Genomic DNA, 11,864 nt, shown 5'->3' on the forward strand with positions numbered 1-11,864 from the left:
AACTGAAGATGGACTTCACAGGGCTGCGGAAGTCCTCCTGCTGGGTTTGCAGAGCCTCTGCCCACACTGAGGCCTGATGTAATGGGTAGAAAAGCTGGCCAGGCGTCCAGTTCAGTATCCTAGGAAAAGAATTGCTCTTCTTTCATGCTCAGATCTCTGCCATTCATTGAAACTGTCACCATGACATCTGATGTTGCTGCGTTTAAATCACTTTAACCCTTGATCCCTTGGTGTACTTCCTCCATCAGTTTGCCTGCTTACTGTGCTTTGTTTTTCTCTGCTGGTACTCTGGGAAAAGCTACGCTGCTTCATTGTTTGTTTGTTCTGTGTTTTAAAGAAATCTGTGTTCATTTATGTGTGTTTGTGTGTCATTTCTCTCTCCATTAAGCTCCATTGTAGCTGGATTTTATTCACAGAAAATATCAGTTGCTATTATTATTTTTTTAAAAAGCACTTTAGCATCAGATTAGATTACACAGAAGTCTTTGTGCACATCCAGATTTGTCCATTATTAAAAGGTAGCAGAGGCATGATTCTTCCATCTGTCCTCCTCTTCCTCCTGATGACTGTTGTTCCTTTGATAACTAAGCTAAGATGTGGTCAAAGGCTGTGGTGGTGAGCCCACACAGACATTTGAGGAGCCCAGCTCCCAACTTGTCAGATCTACCCGTAAAGCCATTAAATGAAACAAGGACTAGGTGTGGGGTGTGTGTTTCAAATCACACACAGCGTTGCACACAGCAGCACAACATTCAGGTCTTAATCACTGTCCGTCTACTTTGAAGTAAAGCATCAAACATAAATATTACAAATCAGGCTGAAGGAAGCAGTAGGTGGCAAGAGAGGGGTGCAATGCACTAAATATGAGAATTTCATAAGAATATCTTTCTGTTTTTTCTCAATTACAGCAACTCGAATCCAGAGTTAAATGACGACGCTCTTTCAGTTCTGGTGACCCATCGTTTACTCATCTCTGAACAATCTTGATTTTTAACCTCTTACACATATGGCAGCATCAAGTGGACATTGTTTTATGCAATCACATATTTAAAGTATACGGCTCATAAATATGGCCGCCATATGCGCCTGTAGTTATCACAACCTCTAACACAGATTCGCTGGAACAAGGAATGTGAAACCTAAACACAAGACACGTCAACCGCGACTTTGAAAACAGCAGCCCTGTAGCGGCGCTCTAATTGCTATTACATGTTTGTACACAGCTGGTTCCTCTATAAGAGAATTCCCTGTGTCACCGTGTCAGCACATCAACCTACACGAATGTATTTACCATAGAAAACATATGTTAACACCTACCTACTTCATTTCCTTTTCCAACTTGAGACACTATTAAGCGCTGTGCTGCACACACACTCATCGTTTTAGTTTTCTATTCTCAGACAGATGGGGAACTGATAGATCAGTTTAATATAACCATAAGTCTTGATGAGTTTTATTATGATCTTGTACTTTTTACTCATTCTTGCATTAATCCTGTTCTTTTCCACAGAACAATTGATTCTTATACACACACACACACACACACACACACACACACACACACACACACACACACACACACACACACACACACACACACACACACACACACATATGTGTATCATAGTCCACCTGGTATTCCTGCTCATTTTTTGCCAGTCTGCATTTGAGTCAGGCCAGCTCTCGAAGTCTGACATATATGTATGTTTGCAACATTAAAAATAAGCAGTCTTCTTTATCTTTTTTGATAAGGATGTTGGGAGGTGGAGTGCTGCAGATGTGGAAGGTGGGCTTCTGACTGCACTGACATCTGTGAGGGACGGAGGTCTCTCAGAGCAGGAAATGACTTGACCTCCCCTGTAGGAGACTGGCCCACCCTGGCAAAAACCCCCACAGCCCTGAGCATCCTGGGTCACCACAAGCGCCCACAGAGGACTGCAAAGCAAGAGCAGAGCTGCTGGTAAAAGTGGCAAAAACTTTGAATTTTGCATGGCCATCTTTATGCAATTTATTAAAAGATGATTAGACTAAGATTTTGATTTTGAAGGGACAGCAGGTGGTATATTTAATTTCTATATAGTTTGGTATTGTTAGTCTTACAGTCTTAACTGTAACACAAAACGTGTACTTGGTTTACAGCTGAATGACAGTGGTGTGACTGGACATCTCTGTGTCACTTTGAAATTCCACATTGCACAATGTAAAGTTGATACATAACAGCTTATTTGTTGAAACTATGAGTATTCCTTTAAGCAAACAAGTTAACGTTAGTGGGAGAGGGATGGTTGATGATTGCAGCAATGTAAGCACGTTACATGTGGCGTATTTATTTTATGGGTTTGTGATTTACAGTCAGTATATAGGTATAAGGCACTCCTTAATCCGCATATGACTGTATGTGGGCTTTATTGGAGTAGTACAAGCAGAGGAACTACTCAACAATCTGCACCAAGGGAAGAAAGAAAGGTTACAGGGTCACTTGGCTTACAATTTTACGATTTGGTTATACAGTGTACAATATTTGATGGGTCATTTTGCCTAAGGATTTATTTGTGCTGTCACTGCAGTAAAAAGATCAGATGGCAGTCTGGGGGAAGACTGTAAGCTCAGTGTGGTCTGGACCCTGTGGTGAAAACAAGAATAGCCTGCACTCACTTCCCTGTTATTTTCTGGTAAATGGCCTCTCATATTGTCCTTCTGCCTCTCTCAGCGTGGGTGAGGACAAACACAGGACAAACACACACACACACACAGTCAACTCTTTTGTGACATGCAGGCTTCAAAACAAGTCCTCATCCTTCATGTCTGGTCTGCCAATCTAGTGCTTGTAACTTTTTATCAGTGTTATGTTGTACACACGCCAATATCCACCCACACACTTTCTGACTCCCACACAAGTCAGGCCACAATTGCTTGAAATGCAATTTCCTGTACACGCATTACAGGGAACAAATAAAATAAAGGACATTTTTGCTTTTTGACCTGCTGAGGCATACTTAGTGTAGGGTAAACGATGTAATAAAATGGGAGGGGAAATGCTTAATAGATTTAAGCATAGATCCTTAAGCTCTACAGAGTCTTAGTTCCACTGACTGTAAGGAAATAGATTTTGTGAATGGTGTCCTGAAACCTGAAAGTTGCGCAGACAGGTTAACAACATCTTGTTAGATTCACACTGCAGTTGAGAGTTCAGGAAGGTGAGTAAAACCGTACAGAGGAGTATAGAGATGAAACGTAAGAGAAACGTGAATTACTGCTGATAGCATAATGCGCAAGTACAATTTCAATGTTATTCCTGGTCAAAGGGAGACGATTTGTATAGTTTAATTGAGAACAAATAATCATATTTTATAACATTATCATGTGTATGTAAAAATGTAATATGAAAAGTAATTTCAGATTATCAGTTACATTTAATAGAGTCAAAACTATGTTGGACAGAATTGGGTTCTAACTACATACTCAAAAAATACATTTAATTAAAATTTTAAAAATCAAATAGTAAAGTAAACTTAGTAAAGTATTCAGTGCATTTCCTAGTAGAGTGATGTAAAAAGAATTACAGGCATTTTTCCCCTTTAAGGCAGCCATGGGTGGAGTTACAGTAACGCGTTCTGGGTGTTGAATTCTTTTATAAGGAGATGTGGAAACCCGCGTCACTCTGACAAAATGAGTTTCACCTCCCAGTGTTGTTGACAGAGGAGGGTCGATGCACATGGGTCAGGGTTGACTGACAGACTGGATTTTAGCCTCACGGGTGTCATTTCTCGCTTGGGACTGAGGGCGATCGAACGAAACCAGCTGTACGTGACGGATAAGCAGCATTTGCATGGTGAGGCTCATCACGTTCTCATAAAAGTTGTTTGATGAACATTGGCTCTTTTTTGTTGCCTTTGCCTTTACCACGGGACGGTCAGATGCTGTGTTGTATGTGATGTGAATGTTACTCTGTTACTAAGTGTATACGAGTGTTTTCCACACTGGGACGTCACGAAAAAAAAGAAAAAGAGCCGGTCAGAAATCACTGAGGTCTGTTCTCTGAGTAGAGCCTGTATAGTTCAGATGTGTGTGGACAGCATTTTGTAAGCTGGACATTTGTGTGAGTAGACCAGCTAGAGGAAGTTATTTATCTAGTGGAACGCACTGTACTTCTGACTCAATGAGGGATTTCACTCGCGTCCGCCGAGGGAAGTCACGTCGAGGCGGGATAGGTCTTGGACTGCTCGGCACTTCCATTTTCACCCACTAGTAGGCGATAAAGAGTAAACCAGTAATTCTATGTCTGTCTGACGTTTTCGTATAATTTAAAGCGCAAAAATAAAACAAAACGAGGGAGTCAAAATTGGTTCACAACTATCATTCAAAAAGTGTAAAAAAAAAAGTGACGTCAGTAATATAATGTAAAATAATTTACAGTAAAAAGCGCATGACCCAGAGTTAAACATAACTCGGTGTTATCAAGAATAGAGTGCGATAAAGGCCAATAACAGAAAGTGACAATAAGGGTTATGGAAATTAATTATAATAATAAAATAAACTATAAATATATAGTTTAATAGTTATGATGTGAAAATGTACTACATGCCGATGTGGCCCATGACCAGGTGGAGTTGCGCTTTTTTCAAACTATAAAAATGTGAAAATCTTCATTTTCTGCACACTATCTAGACTTTAGTTTATTAGAAACAAAACATTTCGGACATGCAAGTAGACTATAAAGTCTACCTACCATCTTGTTACATATTAGATATGTAACAATATTAGATAGGTTGTTACATATATAATATTATGTAACAATATTAGATATGTAACAACAAAAGATTTTTAACACGTTTATTTAATTATTTTTTTTTAAATATTTTTTGTAAGTAAAAAGCAAGTACTAAAACTGCATTTTTTCAGTTAAATATCATCACAAACATCTTTTCATATGCCTCTTTTATTCCCCAGGTGAATGAAGTTAAACAGTGGAAATGTCAGGATCTAATGAACTGCACTAAACTGTCACATTTACAGCATGGCCTTCGCCTGGTGACCCATTAAAAATCAGTACACGCAGATAAACCTAAAGGTCTGGTTTGTTAGTGCAATGGAAAAAAAAAATTGAAAGCTGCAGTCACACATTGAACCTAGATTAGTTTGGTGAATAAACTTGTATTTGGGCTGCGGATCTTGTTGTTAAAACGGTTTCTCTCATTGAATCAAATGCTTTATTGTTTAGTTTTGTGGCGCGCAGTGTTGTAGTTAGTCCCACAGCTTAGCAGACCTAATTAGTGTGTATGTATGTGTGTGTAAGGTGCAAACTTCACGCCATCAGGATAATCAACTCGTGCTTAAAGAAGGCCCGGTCACTGAATGGTCTATTGCCTGAAAAAAAGTTGAGGTGGGGACTGCCAAGGACAACACACCAAGGACCCTGCATGTACTAAACAAACTGTTTTCTCCAGCCTCTGGCTTGTCCTTCCAACTGTGCCAACACACGCAGTCCCCCCCGCAGGGGACTTTTTGTGGCACAGACTCATACCTTGGCCGTGGCAGCTTGTCTCCATGGCGTATCTCTAGTCCTAACCTCATGGGAGAGTTTACTTGTATTTTCAGGCTTGCTTCGCTGTGCACCAAAGTGGTACAAAGGCTCATTCATGCCCGAGAGTGGCTCCATTCATGGACACTGAGTAATTGCCGGTAGAATTCATAATTAGTCTGTGTCTTCCATCTCCGAGGCTCACGGGTGGAAATGACGCCACAGTTGGTTGTTTTAAGGATAGCATTAATATTCAAATCCACGCTTGAGTCACTGTTTTGTTTGTAGTTGGGTTTCCTTTGCATGCTCTGCATTGTTTGCTTCCCACTTCGGCATTGGAGTTATCATGGACAGGAAACAAAGCAGGTCTTTGAAGCGAAAGATTGCAGTGATAGTAGAATGGAGACCTTGGGTTGCCCTCCAGGCAGTGTGGTGCTTTCATTTTAATGTGAAATGGGTCTTTTTATTTCATTGCATAAGCACAGTATGTGTCCGCCTTATTGTATTTTAATTCTAAATGTTGCTTTCAATGCAAGAAGAAGCACAAATATGTAAAGTACAATATATGGGGAGAACAAAGATTTAGAGGTATGTCATTGAGTCAATGCAGCTGGGTGCTTTGCTGCGTCACTGCTGGGAAGACACAGGGGCACCACTCAGTTTTAAACTCCTTCAGTTGTCTGATGGTCTGCTTAACCTGAGCTGCACATCTGACCGTAAGCCAAAACCGCAACAGCAAGGTTGACATCATCATCTATCATAAAAAAAAAAAAACCAGGATGACCTTCACCTTTGCCCTGATACAAGTGTCCATCGCCCTGGAATGATATCAGTTGCTGTGCATCATATCAGGAGAAACAGTCATCATCTTTATAGATATATGCTAGTTGAGAATCTTAATCATCAGCATGGATGTCACGTACAGTCTTTGTACTTATTTCATTGCTTTGCCTGTCTGCACAAAATTCTCTCTCACCTTAACCCCTTAAAATATTTTAACAGTAAGACATTTCCTAGTCATTCGCAGTGTGCCACTTTTTAAGTGCACTTTTGTTCTCAGCCAGTAGGCTAACAAGGTTAGGGCTTGTGACCCTGTCAGACTTAAACTAAATTTTCCTTCAAGTGCATCTATAATCGCGGTGCTTTGGGGCCGTCTCAGCGGTGGAGTTTGTCATCCAGCATCACAGGAATTCTGGACAATAAGCCCCTTTTGTGAGGGCAGATACTGGAGCGTTGCACAGAGACGAAGGAGGGTGCAGGAGTACTGTCGCCCTCCCACATCTGACCCAGAGGTTGTGTAATACCCTGCTCATCAGACAAATAGCTTTAAACTGGATATATATGGTGGCTGAGAGAGCAGGCTGAAGCAATTTTCTTGGCTTTTGTTGTTACTCGTTTCCTCAAGGCTCACCTAAAACATGCGGGGTATCGCAAGTCGTTTGTTTACTGCGTCTAGTGAAAAGTGGCATATGTTCAAAATGTAAACGTTTCTTTTGCCCTGCTTTCATAACCTTTTTGAGAATAGGAAAAAGCTATTGGATATAGTTGTGTAATGATACTTTTACTACACTGAAATGTGAATGATATGAATGTTTTTCACAATCCTGCAAATCTACATACTAAACATAAAGAATGTCATGAAATGTTACATCCTTTGAACTTTGTTATATGTTACTTATTCAATGTAAAATACTTTGCTTTATATACAATTTTCATGAAGTAGTCCATCTGTCTGTAATATATGCTGTATGCTTGTGTATGTGCAGTTATCTTGTATTGTTTGCTGCCTTTTGCCTTGCCTGGTAAGATAAGAACGTGCAGCTGAGTGTGATGGACGGTGATGAGATCCAGCTGTACCCTGCTTATGGGCATTTCACACCAGCAAAGGTGTGACCTGAATGATGTGATGTAATGCAAAAGCCAGATGTGAATGTAAAAGATAGCCAGATGAATCCCCTTGCACTCTAATGTCAGTGTTTCTTCAACAGCTTACCACTGGCTAGAATGAAGCTGTGATGGGTTTGACGGAGCTGACTTGTGTTGGAGCTTTAGATCGATATCAAACAGAGCTTCTTATAAGAACACGATCTCTTCTACATCATGGCCAGGAGTCAGAATAATTTGTGGAGACAGCATGACCTGAACAGGTACAATTAACACTACACAAGTCCTAATACTAATTTAAAAAAAAAAATGTAAATAATCTGTTATTATTATCTGTGAATCTGTGGCAGCTTTGCAAAATGTTGAGCATGTAAATCTGACCAGGAAAAAAAGAGAAATATAAGAGAAGGGATAAATGTTAGCATGAGCAACTACATGTAGTCATGCAGGATTATAATATATGTATATAGCAAGATAATATGAAACTAAATAACAGTGTCTGGCAATCATAGACACAGAGTCTGGCTCAGAAAAGAAATCCAGTAACTTGTTACTGTTTTATACTGCAAATAGAAAAAGGACAACTGAACATATGTCCTGTTAATGCATTTGTTAGGCTCGTCTTATAAAGACTGATTTGGAATGATTTACCATCGTGCACAGCTCTGTATGGATTTCTCAACCTGTCCTGCTTTGCAGAGTGCAGAGCTTTGGCCTGAGGGCTTACACAGAGCAAACCCTGAAGGAGCTTCAACAGCAACAGCAAATGGCCAACGAGTTTAACTGTGAGTCTTTTTCAGATATTAGTGTTACATGTATGAAGGAAACGGATTTAGCATGGATGCATGAACTTTATCAAAGCTCCTCTGCTTTGAATTCGTATGTATCAGGAACACTATCAGTATGTATCTGCTATTACTGTAAATTGTAGAAATTCTGGCAATTTTTTTTTCATTGTTTTGAAATTTTGAAAGGATGTGAAGAGTTATGTTTGTTAAATTAGGTGAAGTTATGCACTTTTTTTTATTAGAGAAAAAAAAAAACCTTTAAACCTCATTTGTCTAGTAGAACAGTATTTAGACAGGATGCAAGTGAGTTTGCCATCACAGTACTAAGCTGTGTACCAGAGGAAAGAGATCGGGGTGTAGGAGGAGGGGAAGCTATCGCTCCCCAGTCACCAGCTGTTCCTGCAGTCTGGGGCACGTCGGATGTTTCCACAGAGAAGGTTATGGGAAGCTCAGTTAAGATTGTGGCCTGCCCTGCAGATAATGACGATTCCCGTGTTAATCATGGTGTTGTGGCTGATGTTTGACGAAGAAGGCGATAGGTTAAGCTGGTGTTTTCAGGATGTTTTTACTCCCGTTTCCTGTACAGTATCTTCAGTAAGTACGTTTTTATAAGGCGGTTGGGCAGCAAGTTGTTTTCCATGTTTCTTCCTCTGAGTGTTGTTTCTGCACTGGAGGGGACAACAGCGATAGCAAAGCCTTACATAACAATTTGCTTTCTCAGTATAAAAGCAAACGTAGCATTTTGTGTGTTTTAACACATTTCCTTTTTTTGCCCCTTTTTCTCTCCGCAGCCAACCCCTCTCTCTCCCAGCCTCCATTTTTTTCTGATTCCTACCACCTAGCATCAGACAACATGCTGCTGCCCATTGAGGGAGACCAGGTGGTTCCTTCTTCCCAGAGACAGGCAGTGTTCGGGGTTGATCAGAGGGAGGCCAAACCCTTGCCACCTCTGCCAGACCCCGAGGAGCTTATGTCAGATGAAGCAGCTGATAGTGAGGTTGAGTTCTTTACCAGTGACCGACGGCCCCTTTTGCCCAAGAGCTGCCCTAAGCCTATCTGCAGGAACAGCAGCAAAGACTTTGGCCAAGTAAATTATGCCTACCAAGAGAGTTCATTGAGGGCTGGAGATGCTGGCGTTGGATCCATGGCATTCTCTTGGCCAAGCAGAGAGGACCGGCCAACATTTGGAGGAGGCAGGTTTGCGGCCGACATTTGGTGCCTTGGTCACCAGACAGATGAAAACCAGCCTGTGGTGTCGGAAGCTGAGGATACCTTTGGAGCCAAACGGCCAGAGCAGAACCTATTACCTAGAATCCAATTTTTTGGCTCGGGTCCTTCCACCCAACCACACGCCAGCACCTCATCATGGTCCACTGACAGGCCACAAATCCCTCCTCGTATCCCCATCCCACCAAAATCAAAGACTGGGACCGATGAAGACAAACCTCCCAAAATCCCTCCTAGGGTGCCTTTAGTCCCACCCTGTCCACCACGCACCCCAAGCCCTAAAAGTCTTCCAATTTATATCAATGGAGTGATGCCTGCCACTCAGAGTTTTGCTGCTAACCCCAAATATGTCAGCAAGGCGTTGCTGAGACAGATGACAGGTGAGCCACCTGCAACCCAGTTTTCTCCCTGCATTGTTCCGATTTTGAAGGATGGCAGAAAGGCCAGCGGGACACACTACATCCTGCTGCCGCCGGGCCGACCGCCAAACACAGAGAGAAGAGAAAGACTCCTGAGTGAACCTGCTAAGACAGGGAACAGCAGCTTCTGGCAGAAAAGGTAGAAATCATCTCACCATGTCTGAAACTAGACGAGTACAAAACGGTGACTGACGTTATTAATCACTCTGTGATACACAACTGTACAGTGTGCGATAATATCTGCTCACATGTGTAACGTATTGGTATTTTCATTGACTGACATGTGTTTGGTGTAATATCCACAAGGTTTTTTTGACTGAACATTTTACCAATCAGTATTTTAGAGACGTCTCTTCTACTTCGACCACAACGACAATACACAATAATATAGTATTTTCACAAATAGAGAACAAATATTTATTTTCTATCACCATTTGTCAGTTTTTGATAACTAAGATACTGCCGTTTCCTTACTAAAAAAAAAATAGTATGATCACTTATAAATTTTTAAAGTCTGACAGTCGTATGCTCATACCACTAAAAACAGCCTTAGCTATGCAACATATACCTTACAAGAGAGCACGTCTTTATAAATGTACAAGCTGGGCTTGTGCCAAACTGTTCCACGTCTGTTATTTTTTATCACAATGCTGCTTGAAAAATATAATGTGTTGATAGATTTGATGTTTTTCCAAATAATTAAAGTACTATTTGAATATTTTAGCATCTTTTCAGGTAAACTTAATAAAGTGCTCCATTAAAAAATACCAGATTATAAAGAGTTAGCCAAGTGCAAGTCTAAAGATTCTTGACAAATTTTATAGTAAATTTGCAAATGAACTTGTTAGATCACCCCCCACACACACACACACACACAGTCGATGCAGCTAATATTGGGTGTTTGCGCTTTTGAATTAGCTTATGATTTCAGTATCACAAAGCTGATTGAGATAAGATAGCCTTATCACTCCCAAAGTTTAGAAATTTACATCAAACTACATTAACTACAGAAAAGTGTCAATTTGTTCATTTTAATCAGTGTGTATTTAAAGCTAGATTCTAATTCATTTTCATTAGAAACTTTGTTGAAAACCTGCAGTCACACTTATGATCACAGGTCTTTAAACATATGAAGAGCAAGTCAGAAGTTTTTACTTGTTGCATTTGTAAATAGAGCTGAAAAATTGTCATTAGCTGATCCTCGTGAAATTTTTTAATGATGTAAATCTGATGTTGTGTATACTTTTTTTTTTTACTGTGTGGGCATGGAAGTCATGTTACGTTTACACTGCTGAGGTGCAGGCCCACATTTACCTTTGTTACACCAACCTCTATGAAGTTCTCATGAAGGTTCTGTATCAGACTTGGCCCATTCAAAGGCTGTTTGTAAGTTCATAATTCTGTGTCAATTGTAAAAATTGTCTTTAATCTATTTATAGAAATAAATAACTTATTCATTCTAGGATTGCTTCATTCTCCACACTCAAGCTATGATATGGAGAGCTTTCTCTAAGTTTGACCTCCTTTTTTCAAGATAAGATAAACTTTATTGTCTCATCCATCTATAATCTGGGTTCAGGTCGCAGGGGTAGCCCAGACTTCCCTCACCCTGGTCACCTCTTGCAGTTCATACAGAGTTCATCTCAAGCCAGGTGGGGAATATATCTCTCCCATGAGTCCTCGATCTGTTATGGAGGAACTGAGAAACCTATGAACATATATATTTTTATGGCATTAGGGTGAAACCAGGCTGCCATCCCATGTCTAATTGAACTTTCAGGCACTACATAATAAAAAAGCACATGTTGTTATTTAGAGTGGATCATGTCACAAGCACCTGGAATATTGAACTAATAATAATAACACTACTAATAATACTATAATACTACTAATAATAATAATCAAAAGCAGAGAGTTGGTGTGACCGAATATAGGTGGATGGGGGCAGATGATCAGCTGTGAAGAACCCTAAAAGGAGCAGCTAACAGAAGAACAACAACAACAACAACAATAACAAACTAAAGC

At 40.3% G+C, this 11,864-nt stretch overlaps 1 protein-coding gene across 2 annotated transcripts; it reads left to right on the forward strand.

Moving 5' to 3' along the window:
- The first annotated feature begins 3,679 nt into the window (after nucleotides 1-3,679).
- errfi1b (ERBB receptor feedback inhibitor 1b) lies at nucleotides 3,680-11,241 on the forward strand. Of its 2 annotated transcripts, XM_080899765.1 has the most exons (5): nucleotides 3,680-3,832; nucleotides 7,329-7,408; nucleotides 7,510-7,668; nucleotides 8,105-8,190; nucleotides 8,985-11,241. In XM_080899765.1, exons 3-5 carry the CDS (start codon nucleotides 7,622-7,624, stop codon nucleotides 9,980-9,982), a joined length of 1,131 nt encoding a protein of 376 aa, XP_080755891.1. In that variant the 5' UTR covers nucleotides 3,680-3,832; nucleotides 7,329-7,408; nucleotides 7,510-7,621; the 3' UTR covers nucleotides 9,983-11,241. The 2 variants fall into 2 exon arrangements, with proteins under 2 accessions (XP_080755891.1, XP_080755890.1); XM_080899764.1 differs by lacking the exon at nucleotides 7,329-7,408.
- Nucleotides 11,242-11,864: the final 623 nt, after the last annotated feature.

Source organism: Rhamphochromis sp. 'chilingali' (assembly GCF_963969265.1).
Source record: "Rhamphochromis sp. 'chilingali' genome assembly, chromosome: 12".
NCBI lineage: Eukaryota > Metazoa > Chordata > Actinopteri > Cichliformes > Cichlidae > Rhamphochromis > Rhamphochromis sp. 'chilingali'.

What these genes read in the sequence shown, in the direction of transcription:
- errfi1b (XM_080899765.1), top strand. Translation starts at nt 7,622, where the DNA reads ATGGCCAGGAGTCAGAATAATTTGTGGAGACAGCATGACCTGAACAG. An exon ending in AGACAGCATGACCTGAACAG is followed by an intron (nt 7,669 to 8,104) that starts GTACAATTAACA and finishes CCTGCTTTGCAG; the next exon opens with AGTGCAGAGCTTTGGCCTGA. An exon ending in AATGGCCAACGAGTTTAACT is followed by an intron (nt 8,191 to 8,984) that starts GTGAGTCTTTTT and finishes TTCTCTCCGCAG; the next exon opens with CCAACCCCTCTCTCTCCCAG.